Below are 13,388 nucleotides of genomic sequence, written 5' to 3' on the forward strand. Positions count from 1 at the left end.
CTCCTCTCCTTCATCTACACTGATTGACGTGGATTTAACAAGTGACATCAATAAGGGATCATAGCTTTCACCTGGTCAGTCTATGTAATTAAAAGAGTTCTTAATGTTTTGTATACTCAGTGTATGTGTGAAATTAGTTTTGGTTTAGGTTCAGTTTCGAGGCAAGTATCGGGGTGATTATCAGCTGGGCACTGCACTTTCAACTGTCGGAAGGGGAAGAGGCAATGGGGGAAAACCATTTAAAAAATAACATGACCTCCTAAAACTGGTTATAACTCCAGTTCTGTTTGTGATACTAAGCTTCTAACACCGACAGTGTGTTGTATATACTTATTTAGGGAATATCAAGAACATGTAATGAAAGATTAATACATGTTTTAAATTCAGTCAAAATGACTGCTTTAGCAGTTCTAGTGTTAAAGAGCAGATGAAATGTATCCTGGAAATGCTCTTGTAACACCAGGTGAATCTATCTTTTGTGACGTCCCCACAATGTTTTCACCAGACTGTTCCAACAACCTAATGAAACATTCTGGGAACATTTAAAGTGCATTATTAAATGTCTTACAGGAGCGTTCTTGCAACATCAGGCAAATGTTTTATACAAACATGCTATGATCATCACCAAGAATGGACCGTTTTTGTGTTGTGAGAACATTTGCCGCGACCTAGCGCATGCTCTGAGAACTTTCACTGAACCAATTTTGGTTTGCTGGGGAAACATTACTGGTACATTGCGGTAACACATTACCTGGAAACCTAATGAATGTTTCTCTCTGAATGTTTTTGAGACCTTTATCATCCTAATGTTAGATAAAAACCCTAACTCGAACTTAATTGGAATCTTCAATGATGTTCTGGGAAGGTTCCCAGAAAATGTGTTTTTCTAGGAAGCAAACCATGAAAATGAGCCACACAATTGGAATGGTGTCTTCTCATCAGTTACAGTAAAATGCTATCATGTATGAATCATGTGAAGCATTAGCAATAAAGTATTTTTGTATTTGTACATAACGATGCCCAGCCCTTATGTTCACTGCAAAAATCACTGCAGTTCTATAACAGTCACGCCCAGTGGCTTATTGGCAAAGTCATCAATAACTACATTTATTGATTAAACCTATAGCTGACCTCAGCATCACCACTGCAAAGCTGAAAAAACATTGAAGTCAGTGAAGTGTCTGCCTCTTACTTTCTGTTGAAATGAATGCCTTTGGTCAGGTCTTACACATGACTAAACAAGAACTGAAGACTGGAATTAAATCAAAAGTAGGCACTTTTGTCTACTATATCGCCTGTGTTTAATTTTCTAAAGGCCATAATCGTTTTTAGGTTGAAGAATGAGGTTGTTCTGGATGAGCATCCCTGAGAGATTTGGGGACAACGATTTCCAACCTGTGACACAATCCCCCACAAAAAGTCTATGCATTCTTGAGATTGAAATTGAACAGTCGAGAGGACCAACTGGACAATATATTCAAACTATTTACTATTGGAAGCATTAAACTCAGCGGGGAGGATTGAGCCCTTTTCTAGCCACTGTCATTATTCTATCTGACAGAGCTTAAAAAAATGACAGGTCTGAGGGATCAAATCTCACATTTATGAAATGGTAATAGGAGGCACTGTGGCAGAAATGTCAATTGACATTTCTCGACCCAGCCCTCCAAACAAAAACCGAAAGGTCAGCCTATGTCCCCGTAAATGCCAATGATTATTACATGAATTCTTAGATACAAAAAAATACACTTAAAAAGGTCAATTCTTCCAATTAGAATGGGATTATAATGTGTAGTTGTGTGTAAGCGTATAGTTTACTTTATGTGATAGACCTGTGGATTTTTTTCACTGCTTTCACTTACATTTTATTGTAGATGGTTTATGATACCAGAGCTTGTAGTCTTGTCCAGGTCTCCTTTATCTCAATAGGTCTTCATGGATTGCATAAGGATTCATTTATATATTTGACACCATATACTGATTTATGTATACTACTTTCCAAGGAATTTGGCAATGCAGCATAGATCGGACTTCAATTTCAACAATATCTCAGAAAAGGTTTGACATCGGATAATGTACTTTTTGGTTGTGGAAACGGATGCAACACATGACAAATTAGATGTATTTTTGGAAAGGGGCTTATTCACTTCGGGGATGTGACAACTGTGTAAATGATGTGTGGCATGTCAATGACAATAGGAGTTGACAAGACAGCACAAACAGATCTGGAACCTGCAACTTATCTGTCCAAAGCTGTACACATCATGAAACCAAAGGAAACCTTCCAGGGTGGTAACAGAATAATGCACGTTGCACTGACTACAGTATAAGAGGGGAAAGCCTGTGAGTCCTCTGTGTACTGGCCATCCCTTCCATTGGGAACTTACTAATCACAGACTCAATTAAGCCAAGTGGCCCCAGATAGGATCTTCTTTTCAGGGTGGACTGGAGCACCTGTTTACTCCTGGTCTGGTACCATAATAAAGCAGCCCCTTTCACTTTGCGCTTACCTTGAAAATTAAATCCTTTTTCCCGTACCGCAGCTCTTTCAGTTGAGCCTGGATTTTTTTGGACTGCAAGTAGAAGATAAGAAAATAAGTGTTAGCTTATTCAAATAGTGAAATTGGTTTTAGATCACGTAGAAGGATTTCGCCGGATGCAGCGGAGCACACCTTTGTGCGTGTTACTTGGGCAAAGCTCCGGCTCAAAGGAGGGACCTACAGAGAGCAAGAACATGTAAAATCTCCCATTCAGTGAACTGCAAAGCCCACACAATTATTCAGTCATGCACTGGCTACTTGCCCACTGTCTAAAGCCCTATTCCCACTCCCACTCCCACTCCCACTCCACACAACCTCTACCACACATGCAGTTCCCTAGTAGCACCCCTCCCTTCTCATCTGGATGGCGACACACACTCACACATACAGGCACACACAGAGCTCAGACAGTCTGCAAAATACATGGCTTTCCCTGGCCTCCGACTTTAACTGCAGCACACGTGTGCACAAACACACACGGTGCCCAGCTATCCCTGCCATTACACTACTATTGTTACACATCGGTAAGCTCATGGAAGCACATGGGGGTTGGTTCCCTGATGCTGGAGATTAGTCAGTCCTCTCGGGGCCTTTGCACTAATACGAGTTTAACAGGTGTTTTCGTCCTCCGGGAAAGTAACTTCTTTAAATCAAAAGGTGGATAGCGTGAAATGGCAGAAAGCCCTATTTTAAAAGAATACATAAAAAGCACAAGTTTAAAAGAAAGGTGAGAGTGAAATGAGGTAAGGGACAGATCAAATTTTACTGGGGGGAGGTGTGGTCCAAAATAGTGAAACGTTTATTTTTGCTTTGGGGGCACAGGGAAGGGTAATGCATTTCTCCCCCCTGGTTTACTTTTACTCTTCTGCTCATATTTTCCCTATAAACAATGGCTTGACCTACTTTTGATATTACCCTAATAAAGATTAGATACGTTTGTGAAGGTTTGGTATGGTGTGGCTATTATTCAGCTTAAACGACTTTAGGCCTATGATATGAATATCATATAGTGAACACCTAAGCCTATTGGCCTTTGCATGAGATGCCCTCATACATTTAGTGCTAAAGTCTTTGAGAACTGAACAGTGAGGTGGACAACTATTGTTTTAGGAAAGTAGCCTAAACCCCTCCCAAAATATAGGCGATAAAGTTTTGCATATGCTACACAGTAATTTTGTAATTTTGGCTGTTTTTATAGGACACGTAAATGTGGCTCATTTGGCCAACATCCCTTGTTTAGTGATGCTGCTGGCTGCGCCAGGTTGGATCTGAATGCATATGGACGTCCATTACATTTCTCAAATGTCCATAAAATGTAAATATTCCCTCTAATGTTGTCCGGCACCACATTTTCCTAAAGGAAATTCTGAAAAGGCATATTGTTTTCATGAAGATTTTAGAATACTCACATGAAAATCTGCCGCCAATTGGATGGAAACGTAGCCATAGACACCCTAAAGACTCTGGTAAGTGTGCAAGTCCAGCGTCACTTTGATTATGCCTGCACTTCATGGTTCACCAGCAGCCCCAAACATCTAAGCTACCAGCCAAACAAGCTTGTAAGAAATGTACTCTCCCCTCATACTCATCTGGAGGTTGAGCATTTTCTTCATCCATCTCTATCTCTGTAATGTGTCTATCTATGTAATTGTATATGTATTTATGTATAGAATAGGGACCACAATAAGTCCCCGACTGTATTGTGCAATCCCGGTCACTTAAAAAAATCTTTGAGTATACAGTTAGAAGTTTAAATACACTTAGGTTGGAATCATTCAAACTCGTTTTTTAACCACTACACAAATTTCTTGTTAACAAACTATAGTTTTGGCAAGTTGGTTAGGACATCTACTCTGTGCATGACACAAGTCACTTTTCCAACAATTGTTTACAGATTATTTCACTTATGATTCACTGTATCACAATTCCAGTTGGTCAGAAGTTTACATACACTAAGTTGACTGTGCCTTTAAACAGCAAGGAAAATTCCAGACAATGATGTCATGGCTTTACAAACTTCTGATAGGCTAATTGACATAATTTGAGTCAATTGGAGGTGAACCTGTGGATATATTTCAATGCCTACCTTCAAACTCAGTGCCTCTTTGCTTGACATCATGGGAAAATCAAAAGAAATTCAGCCAAAAAGATTGTAGGAAAATTCAGGAAAAAGATTGTAGACCTCCACAAGTCTGGTTCATCCTTGGGAGCAATTTCCAAACGCCTGAAGGTACCACATTCATCTGTACAAACAATAGTACGCAAGTATAAACACCATGGGACCACGCAGCCGTCATACCACTCAGGAAGGAGATGCGTTCTGTCTCCTAGAGATGAACGTACTTTGGTGCAAAAAGTGCAAATCAATCCCAGAACAACAGCAAAGAACTATATCTATATCCACAGTAAAACGAGTCCTATATCGACATAACCTGAAAGGCCGCTCAGCAAGGAAGAAGCCACTGCTCCATAACCGCCATAAAAAAGCCAAACTACGGTTTGCAACTGCACGTGGGGACAAAGATCGCACATTTTGGTGAAATGTCCTCTGGTCTGATGAAACAAAAATAGAACTGTTTGGTCATAATGACCATCGTTTTGTTTGGAGGAAAAAAGGGGAGGCTTGAAAGCCGAAGAACACCATCCCAACCGTGAAGCACGGGGGTGGCAGTATCATGTTGTGGGGGTGCTTTGCTGCAGGAGGGACTGGTGCACTTCACAAAATAGATGGCATCCTGAGGTAAAAAAATTATGTGGATATATTGAAGCAACATCTCAAGACATCAGTCAGGAAGTTTAAGATTGGTCGCAAATGGGTCTTCCAAATGGACAATGACCCCAAGCATACTTCCAAAGTTCTGGAAAAATGGCGTAAGGACAACAAAGTCAAGGTATTGGAGTGGCTATCACAAAACCCTGACCTCAATCCTATAGAAATTTTGCGGGTAGAACTGAAAAAGCGTGTGCGAGCAAGGAGGCCTACAAACCTGACTCAGTTACACCAGCTCTGTCAAGAGGAATGGGCCAAAATTCAACTAGCTTATTGCGGGAAGGTTGTGGAAGGCTATCCGAAATGTTTGACCCAAGTTAACCAATTTAAAGGCAATGCTACCAAATACTAATTGAGTGTTTGTAAACTTCTGACCCACTTGGAATGTGATGAAATAAATTAAAGCTGAAATAAATAATTATCTCTATTATAATGTGACATTTCACATTCTTAAAATAAAGTGGTGATCCTAACTGACCTAAGACAGGGAATTTTATTAGGATTAAATGTTAGGAATTGTGAAAAACTGAGTTTAAATGTATTTGGCTAAGGTGTATGTAAACTTCCGACTTCAACTGTATGTGTATTTTTTTAAATGACAATTCAAATCAGTCACTCAATCAATCCAAACTGTACTGCGGAAAATTGACGAATGCAAAGAGACATCTGTTACAAAACACCAACATGTCTAAAATACTGGGTAAGCCTACAAGATAGGGAGGGATGTATTTTCTGTTTGTCGAGATTGACATTTATTGTGGTGTTGAAAATGCAATGATATTGAAGTGCCCAAAGTCAGTATGCTTTGTTTGTTGGTTGTGTGGTACATTAGCACAGAAACCTGTTGATGCAAAATTCGTTGCCGATATTTTATATAATTATCAAAATCAAAATCTTATCAAAATCTTGAAAATCTGATTTCCCCCTTGCTGATCATTGTCTGCAGCCGGATGTGATCGTAGTGTAATGAAACAGGCAGGGAGAGTGAGCTCGTCTGTGGTGGTCGAAATATCAAACTTCTGGCCAGTAGCCCTCCGTGGCATCGAATGTGCCACAAAATCATGCTGATGTGGCAAAGTTGATATCCATGTCTATAAACACAGGGTTGCAGTTACTGTTATTTATTATCATAAACATTATTTTGAGTTAATTCTATGAGTGGGGAGGAATTTAAATTTATTTGACAGTACAAGTGGAGGGTAGTGTGAAAATATGTTTTACTTTGGGTAGAGGGGTGCAATTTCTTCTTATGACGCCTTGAGTTGGACCAGTTACCCCCCCCCCTAGTAAATTTCGATCTGTCGCTTAGCGTTTCATGTTTTGTCAGTTTGTTTCAACTAGTATAAACTGGGCACTGAATGTCAAAAGTGAGTTGAAATGGTAACCCAAGCACAGTTAACTTTTCATTGGTCTTAGACTTGAGTGATTGTTATTAACAACCAATGTTGTTAATCCATTTTGTAACATGGCCCGCGGCCTTGTGAATGTTGACCTGTTTAAAGGTCTTGCTCACATTGGTTACGGGGAGCGTGATCACGCAGTCGTCCGGAACAGCTGGTGCTCTCATGCATGCTTCAGTGTTGCTTGCCTTGAAGCGAGCATAAAAGTAATTTAGCCCGTCTAGTAGGCTTGCGTCACTGGGCAATGCTCAGCTGATTTTCCCTTGCACAGAGCCCTGGCCTCAACTTCATCGAACACCTTTGGGATGAATTGGAGCGCCGTGCCCGACCTCACTAATGCTTTTGTGGCTGAATGGAAGTCCCCACGGCAATGTTCCAACATCCAGTGGAAAGCCTTCCCAGAAGAGTGGAGGCTGTTATAGCAGCAAAAGGGGACCAACTCCATATTAATGCCCATAATTTTGGAATGAGATGTTCGCCAAGCAGGTGTCCACATACTTTTGGTCATGTAGTGTACGATCAGCTGATTGGCCATTGAAAGTGTCCATTGACAGCAGGATAAAGATGATAGGAAGTGTACCGGTCAAGCTTTGAAGGGTTTTGGTTTCTCTTCAGTGAGTACGTTACTGAGGAAAGAAGTATATATGTCACACCTCCCTCAAATGACTGGAGAAGCTGCTGGGACTTGAAAAGACAGACTTTTTGAAAAGACAAAAATACACACAGGGAAAAGCCTAATTGCACACAACATATTGTGTTGCTTATCGCCGGCGTCCTCGAAAAACCTTGTATGTCCATATTTGCCTATTTTTATCCTTTTTACATAGACTGAAAGTAATCATTCCCCTCCATGTGCTGTGAAAGTTTCATGACTTTAGGACCAATCAAAGCAATTCCAAAATATCACACTGCTTTTTCAATTGCTGGAAAGTTAACTGTTTCGGGGTACAAAGTTATCCAAGGCGCCGCTGGTTGTTTTGGCTGGGTAGGCTGTTCTAAGGGGCTTGTGTGCAGGAGAGATTCAGCCACTTGGGATACTATTAAAGTTAAACAAAAAGTGATTATTCATTATTAAAAGCTAAAGGTTTTTGCCAGCCTTCATGACAAGCACTCTTATGAAGGCTGCAATGCCAAAAATATATTTAAAAAAAGAATATATGCATGATCAGAGTAAATGCATGTAAAAGTGAGGGACAGTCTAATCAATGAAGACTTGGGCCCCAAATTCAATCCAACTGAGTTATGACCTTTTTTTATGTTTTTTTTTTATTTTTAAACCTGTTCATCGGTGTGATTGAAAGGGCTTACCTCTTCTGCATGGACATCACACAGTTTGTTGCCAGATAGCAGTTTATTTTTCAAGCTCTTGTTCTGCAAAAAAATAAACAAATAAAAAGGTGGTATTAGTTAAGGGTTGATGAGAGAAAATCATTGATAACATTTAGTAATGGCTTGCACTGCTTTTCTGTTTCATCCGCAGTGACAAATGTAATTACATTAGACGCTCATACAAGCCAGTTTCGATTCATCAGGCCTAAGTATTGACTACAGAACACATTTACAACAGCAAATGCATTCATCAATGATCTAATTAGCTAATCCAGAGCCTATTCTTCAACCACTCTCTGTTTAACACATGCAGTACGAGAGTAACACGAATCAACATTGACTAATCACTCATGAACATGAAGCAATAGAAACGACTGATAGCATGAGAGAGACATATACAGGTGCACTATTGTACAACATTGTTCCTTCACTCACACAGATTCATCAGAACAACATGTGCAGGGACACAACTCAGAGCAGTGGTGCTGACTGACTGGCATGCAGTAAGAGGTAAGAGGTGGCCTTACAAAGAACACGTTTTCTGTACCAGGGAATAGCCCTCTTCCTTAGAATTGCTACATATGTTGGTCATAGAAATATAAAACATGTTGGTTCCAATTTTGGTTTTGGGAAACTGATCAGAATTGAAGAAATTATGGATGGCTCTAAATACAGGGAATTCTTGCTGGAAACCTGTTTCCGTCTTCCAGAAATTTGAGACGGGGACAGAGGTTCACCTTCCAGCAGGACAATGACCATACTGCTAAAGCAATTTAAGGGGAAACCTTTAAATGTCTTGGAATGGCCTAGTCAAAGCCCAGACTTCAATCCAATTGAGAATCTGTGGTATCATAAAGATAGCTGTACACCAGCGGAACCCATCCAACTTGAAGGAGCTGGAGCAGTTTTGCCTTGAAGAATGGGCAAAAATCCCAGTGGCTAGATGTGCCAAGCTTATAGAGACATACCCCAAGAGACTTGCAGCTGTAATTGCTGCAAAAGGTGGCTCTACAAAGTATTGACTTTGAGGGGGTGAATAGTTATGCATGCTCAAGTTTTGTTTTTTTGTTTTCTTGTTTGTTTCACAATAAAACATATTTTGTATCTTCACAGTGGTAGGCATGTTGTGTAAATCAAATGATACAAACCCCCCCCAAAATACATTTTAATTCCAGGTTCTAAGGCAACAAAATAGGAAAAATGCCAAGAGGGGTGAATACTTTCGCAAGCCACTGTATCACTTTTTCATTTATTTTACTATCTCTCTCCCGCTTTTCTATTTCTCTCTATGAAACACACACACACACACACACACTCTCTTACACACAGAGTTAATGAGGTGGAATGACAGCGCTATGTGATTCAATGAGCTAGAATTGGCCGGGATTCCAGTCCAGACACTTACGCCTCCTCTCCTCTCTAAAGAAAGGGTACTGTGGCTGGGAGAAATGGCAGCTGTCATACAAGGTGACGTGTGCCTGCCTGAGAACAGACCCACAGTGAAATGTTGATCCAGTAGAGCTCATATGTCATGGAGTATTATGCTAAATGAGATCCAGTGAACTGCAAATGTCATAATATATTATGAACCAAGTGTTGCCAATATTGGGAACCATGCATGAACTTTATGATAAAAAAGTGTGCGAGACATTACTGATTATGATCATACTTTCCTCTATATTTATTGTTCGCACTTACGCGAACAATAGCATTTTATTTGTATGTATCCTTTTTTTCCTCGCTGTATTAATAAAAATAGTACATATTTTTGTTTGACCTTTTAAGCTGTTCAGTGTGCTTATGTATTGGTCATCAAGCAAGCAATGCAGCATGACTATTGTAAAGCACAACTAAGACATAACATTAATAAGTTCAAATTATTCTGACAATTTTGTGAATGGAGGGGTAGATAGAGGACCACCTTATTTTCATCCTCTTCAGTATATTAAAGGGATACTTCAGGATTTTGGCAAGGAGGCCCTTTATCTACTTCCACAGAGTAAGATGAACTTGCTGATACCACTTTTATGTCTCTGTGTACAGTTTGAAGGAAGTTGCTCACTAGCGTTAGCTCAATGACTGGAAGTCTATGGTAAGTGCTAGCATGCTAGTCGATACCATAGACTTCCAGTCATTGCACTAACGCTAGTTAGCATTGGCATGGAAAACTACCTCTAACTTCCTTCATACTGGATGCAGAGACTTGAAAATGGTATCCATGAGTTCTGACTCTCCGGAAGTAGATAAAGGGCTTCATTGCCAAAATGCCAAAGTATCCCTTTAAGGTTTCATACACAATATGACAAATTCTGTGATGAGATTTGACATTTGGACTTATATATTATAATTCGCTACAACAACAAAGTTTGAAGGTCAGGGAATCCAGGCTAATCAGCAAAAAAATGCTGCGGAAATGCCTCAAGGTATCTCTCTCGAACTTGTTAAAGTTGCAGGTGCAGATGCTCGCTAGAGGATGATTGGACGAGACACGTGTCACCCTCATCTAAACGGTCACCAATAAAAGCATCTGGCAGACCATACTAAACTTCCATTTACCCCTCAGGACTCTTCATACACTGTTTCCGCCTGTCAGAGTGATCTTCTTCACACTCGCTGCAAAGAGTTTGAGCAGCTTATGGATCAGCTGTCTCCTACAGAAGCTCCACTCTTAGACCACGCTTCCGTTTTGATATGACAGTCGCTGTGTCGATCACTCAATCATTCTCTAGCCTTAATCCTAAAATGCACATCCTCAGCCCTAAAAGTCAATTATAGAAGATGAGTTTACAGCGAATTGCAGCCATACAGATTTTCTGGTGACATGATCGATTGAAACGGATCCTTGGAAGGGCTGATGTGAAAGGAGCATGGTTTGTAAATGACTGCAACAAAGAGTTATCTGCAAATGCAAATGACCGCATCACACTCACGGACACCATATTTTAATTCCGTTGCAGTGAACAATCGATCCAAACTCGAGTCGGAGTTTAAAAAAGAAGAACAAGAATAAGATCAAGAACAAGACCTCTACGGGCTAATATTTTATTCAAAAAGGAAAAACATGTAGCTTAGCTGAGGTCTGATTCTAATTGGAGAGGAAAGCGTCAAACCTTTTAAGGGAATTGGCGGAGTCAAGGTCTTTACAAAGAGCTCATCAGAGCACCGGATCAAGTAGAAACTCAGACGTCATTGTAAATAAGAATTTGTTCTTAACTGACTTGCCTAGTTAAATAAAGGTTAAATAAAATACATGTAAAAAAAAATCTGAGTGTCCTGTTTTATACTCTTAACGGATCGCTTAACAAATCAAATTCTCGGAGAGAAATATAAAATGGTCGCACTTTACACTAAGGGGTGGTTTCCCGGACACAGACTAAGCCTAAAACGCACATTTATTGGAGAATCTATTGATGCTTTTTAGTGCATGCTTAATCTGCATCTGGGAAACTACCACCTTGTGTGCAAAAAAATATATGTAAATACAGTATAGTTACAGCGTACCAATTACTATTACTATTACCAATTGAAATGTATACATAGTGTGCCACAAAAAAAATATTTAATTAGAGGAAAAGCTGATGGCCTTCAATGCCAGACCTTTCTAGCTACGGTATCAACATGGGCCCTGCCTACAAAGTGTCCCTGATATTGAAGAAAAACAAGGCTCAAGATTAATCAGCATCTGCAAGGCCCCATATTACTCATTAATATGGTAATAGGGACAGATGCTCAAGCCAGGGTGGCCCACTATCTACTCTCCTGTTTGCATATTGATCTCAAGCTCCTTGCTAATTCAATAAGGTACTGGCGATAATAAGGGAATAAAAATAGTAGCCACAACCCAGTTCAAGTTGAAGTCAGAAGAATACATATACCTTAGCCAAATACATGTAAACTCAGTTTTTCACAATTCCTGATATTTAATCCTAGTAAAACCCTGTCTTTGGTCAGTTAGGATCACCCCTTTATTTGAAGAATGTGAAATGTCAGAATAATAGTAGAGAGAATGATTTATTTGAGCTTTCGTTTCTTTCATCACATTCCCAGTGGGTCAGAAGTTTACATACACTCAATTAGTATTTGGTAGCATTGCCTTTAAATTGTTGAACTTGGGTCAAACATTTCGGGTAGCCTTCCACAAGCTTCCCACAACAAGTTGGGTGAATTTTGGCCCATTCCTCCTGACAGAGCTGGTGTAACTGAGTCAGGTTTGTAGGCCTGTTCTATAGAATGGAGGTCAGGGCTTTGTGATGGCCACTCCAATACTTGACTTTGATGTCCTTAAGCCATTTTGCCACAACTTTGGAAGTATGCTTAGGGTCATTGTCCATTTGGAAGACCCATTTGTGACCAAGCTTTAACTTCCTGACTGATGTCTTGAGATGTTGCTTCAATATATCCACATACTTTTCCTACCTCATGAAGCCATCTATTTTGTGAAGTTCAGCAAAGCACCCCCAAAACATGATGCTGCCATCCCCATGCTTCACGGTCGGAATGGTGTTCCTTGGCTTGCAAGTGTCCCCCTTTTTCCTCCAAACATAATGAGGGTTATTATGGCCAAACAGTTCTATTTTTGTTTCATCAGACCAGAGGACATTGCTCCAAAAAGTACAATCTTTGTCCCCCATGTGCAGTCGCAAACTGTAGTCTGGCTTTTTTATGGCGGTTTTGGAGCAGTAGCTTCTTCCTTGCTGAGGGGCCTTTCAGGTTAGGTCTCGTTTTACTGTGGATATAGATACTTTTGCACCTGTTTGCTCCAGCATCTTCACAAGGTCCTTTGCTGTTGTTCTGGGATTGATTTGCACTTTTTGCACCAAAGTACGTTCATCTCTAGGAGACAGAATGCGTCTCCTTCCTGAGCGGTATGACGGCTGCGTGGTCCCATGGTGTTTATACTTGCGTACTATTGTTTGTACAGATGAACGTGGTACCTTCAGGCATTTGTATATTGCTCCCAAGGATGAACCAGACTTGTGGAGGTCTACAATTTTGTTTCTGAGGTCTTGGCTGATTTCTTTTGATTTTCCCATGGTGTCAAGCAAAGAGGCACCGAGTTTGAAGGTAGGCCTTGAAATACATCTACAGGTATACCTCCAATTGACTCAAATGATGTCAATTAGCCTATCAGAAGCTTGTAAAGCCACAGTCAACTTAGTGTATGTAAACTTCTTACCCACTGGAAATGTGATACAGTGAATTATAAGTGAAATAATCTGTCTGCAAAAATTGTTGGGAAAATGACTTGTGTCATGCACAAAGTAGATGTCCTTACCGACTTGCCAAAACTATAGTTTGTTAACAAAAAATGTGTGGAGTGCTTGAAAAACTAGTTTTGATGACTCCAAT

The 13,388-nt window shown here is 40.1% G+C and overlaps 1 protein-coding gene across 4 annotated transcripts in view; it reads right to left on the bottom strand.

The window, feature by feature from the left end:
• Positions 1 to 13,388, bottom strand: part of LOC139384811 (leucine zipper protein 2-like) — a 168,275-nt gene that overhangs the window by 42,887 nt on the left and 112,000 nt on the right. For all 4 annotated transcript variants that reach the window (XM_071129703.1, XM_071129706.1, XM_071129704.1 and 1 more), the window contains 2 exons: positions 8,019 to 8,081; positions 2,511 to 2,573 (listed from right to left, as the gene is read on the bottom strand). In XM_071129703.1, the coding sequence (XP_070985804.1) occupies positions 2,511 to 2,573; positions 8,019 to 8,081 (126 nt within the window). The remainder of the gene's footprint in view (positions 1 to 2,510; positions 2,574 to 8,018; positions 8,082 to 13,388) is intronic.

The sequence above is a fragment of the Oncorhynchus clarkii genome, chromosome 26 (assembly GCF_045791955.1).
Source record: "Oncorhynchus clarkii lewisi isolate Uvic-CL-2024 chromosome 26, UVic_Ocla_1.0, whole genome shotgun sequence".
Taxonomy (NCBI): domain Eukaryota; kingdom Metazoa; phylum Chordata; class Actinopteri; order Salmoniformes; family Salmonidae; genus Oncorhynchus; species Oncorhynchus clarkii.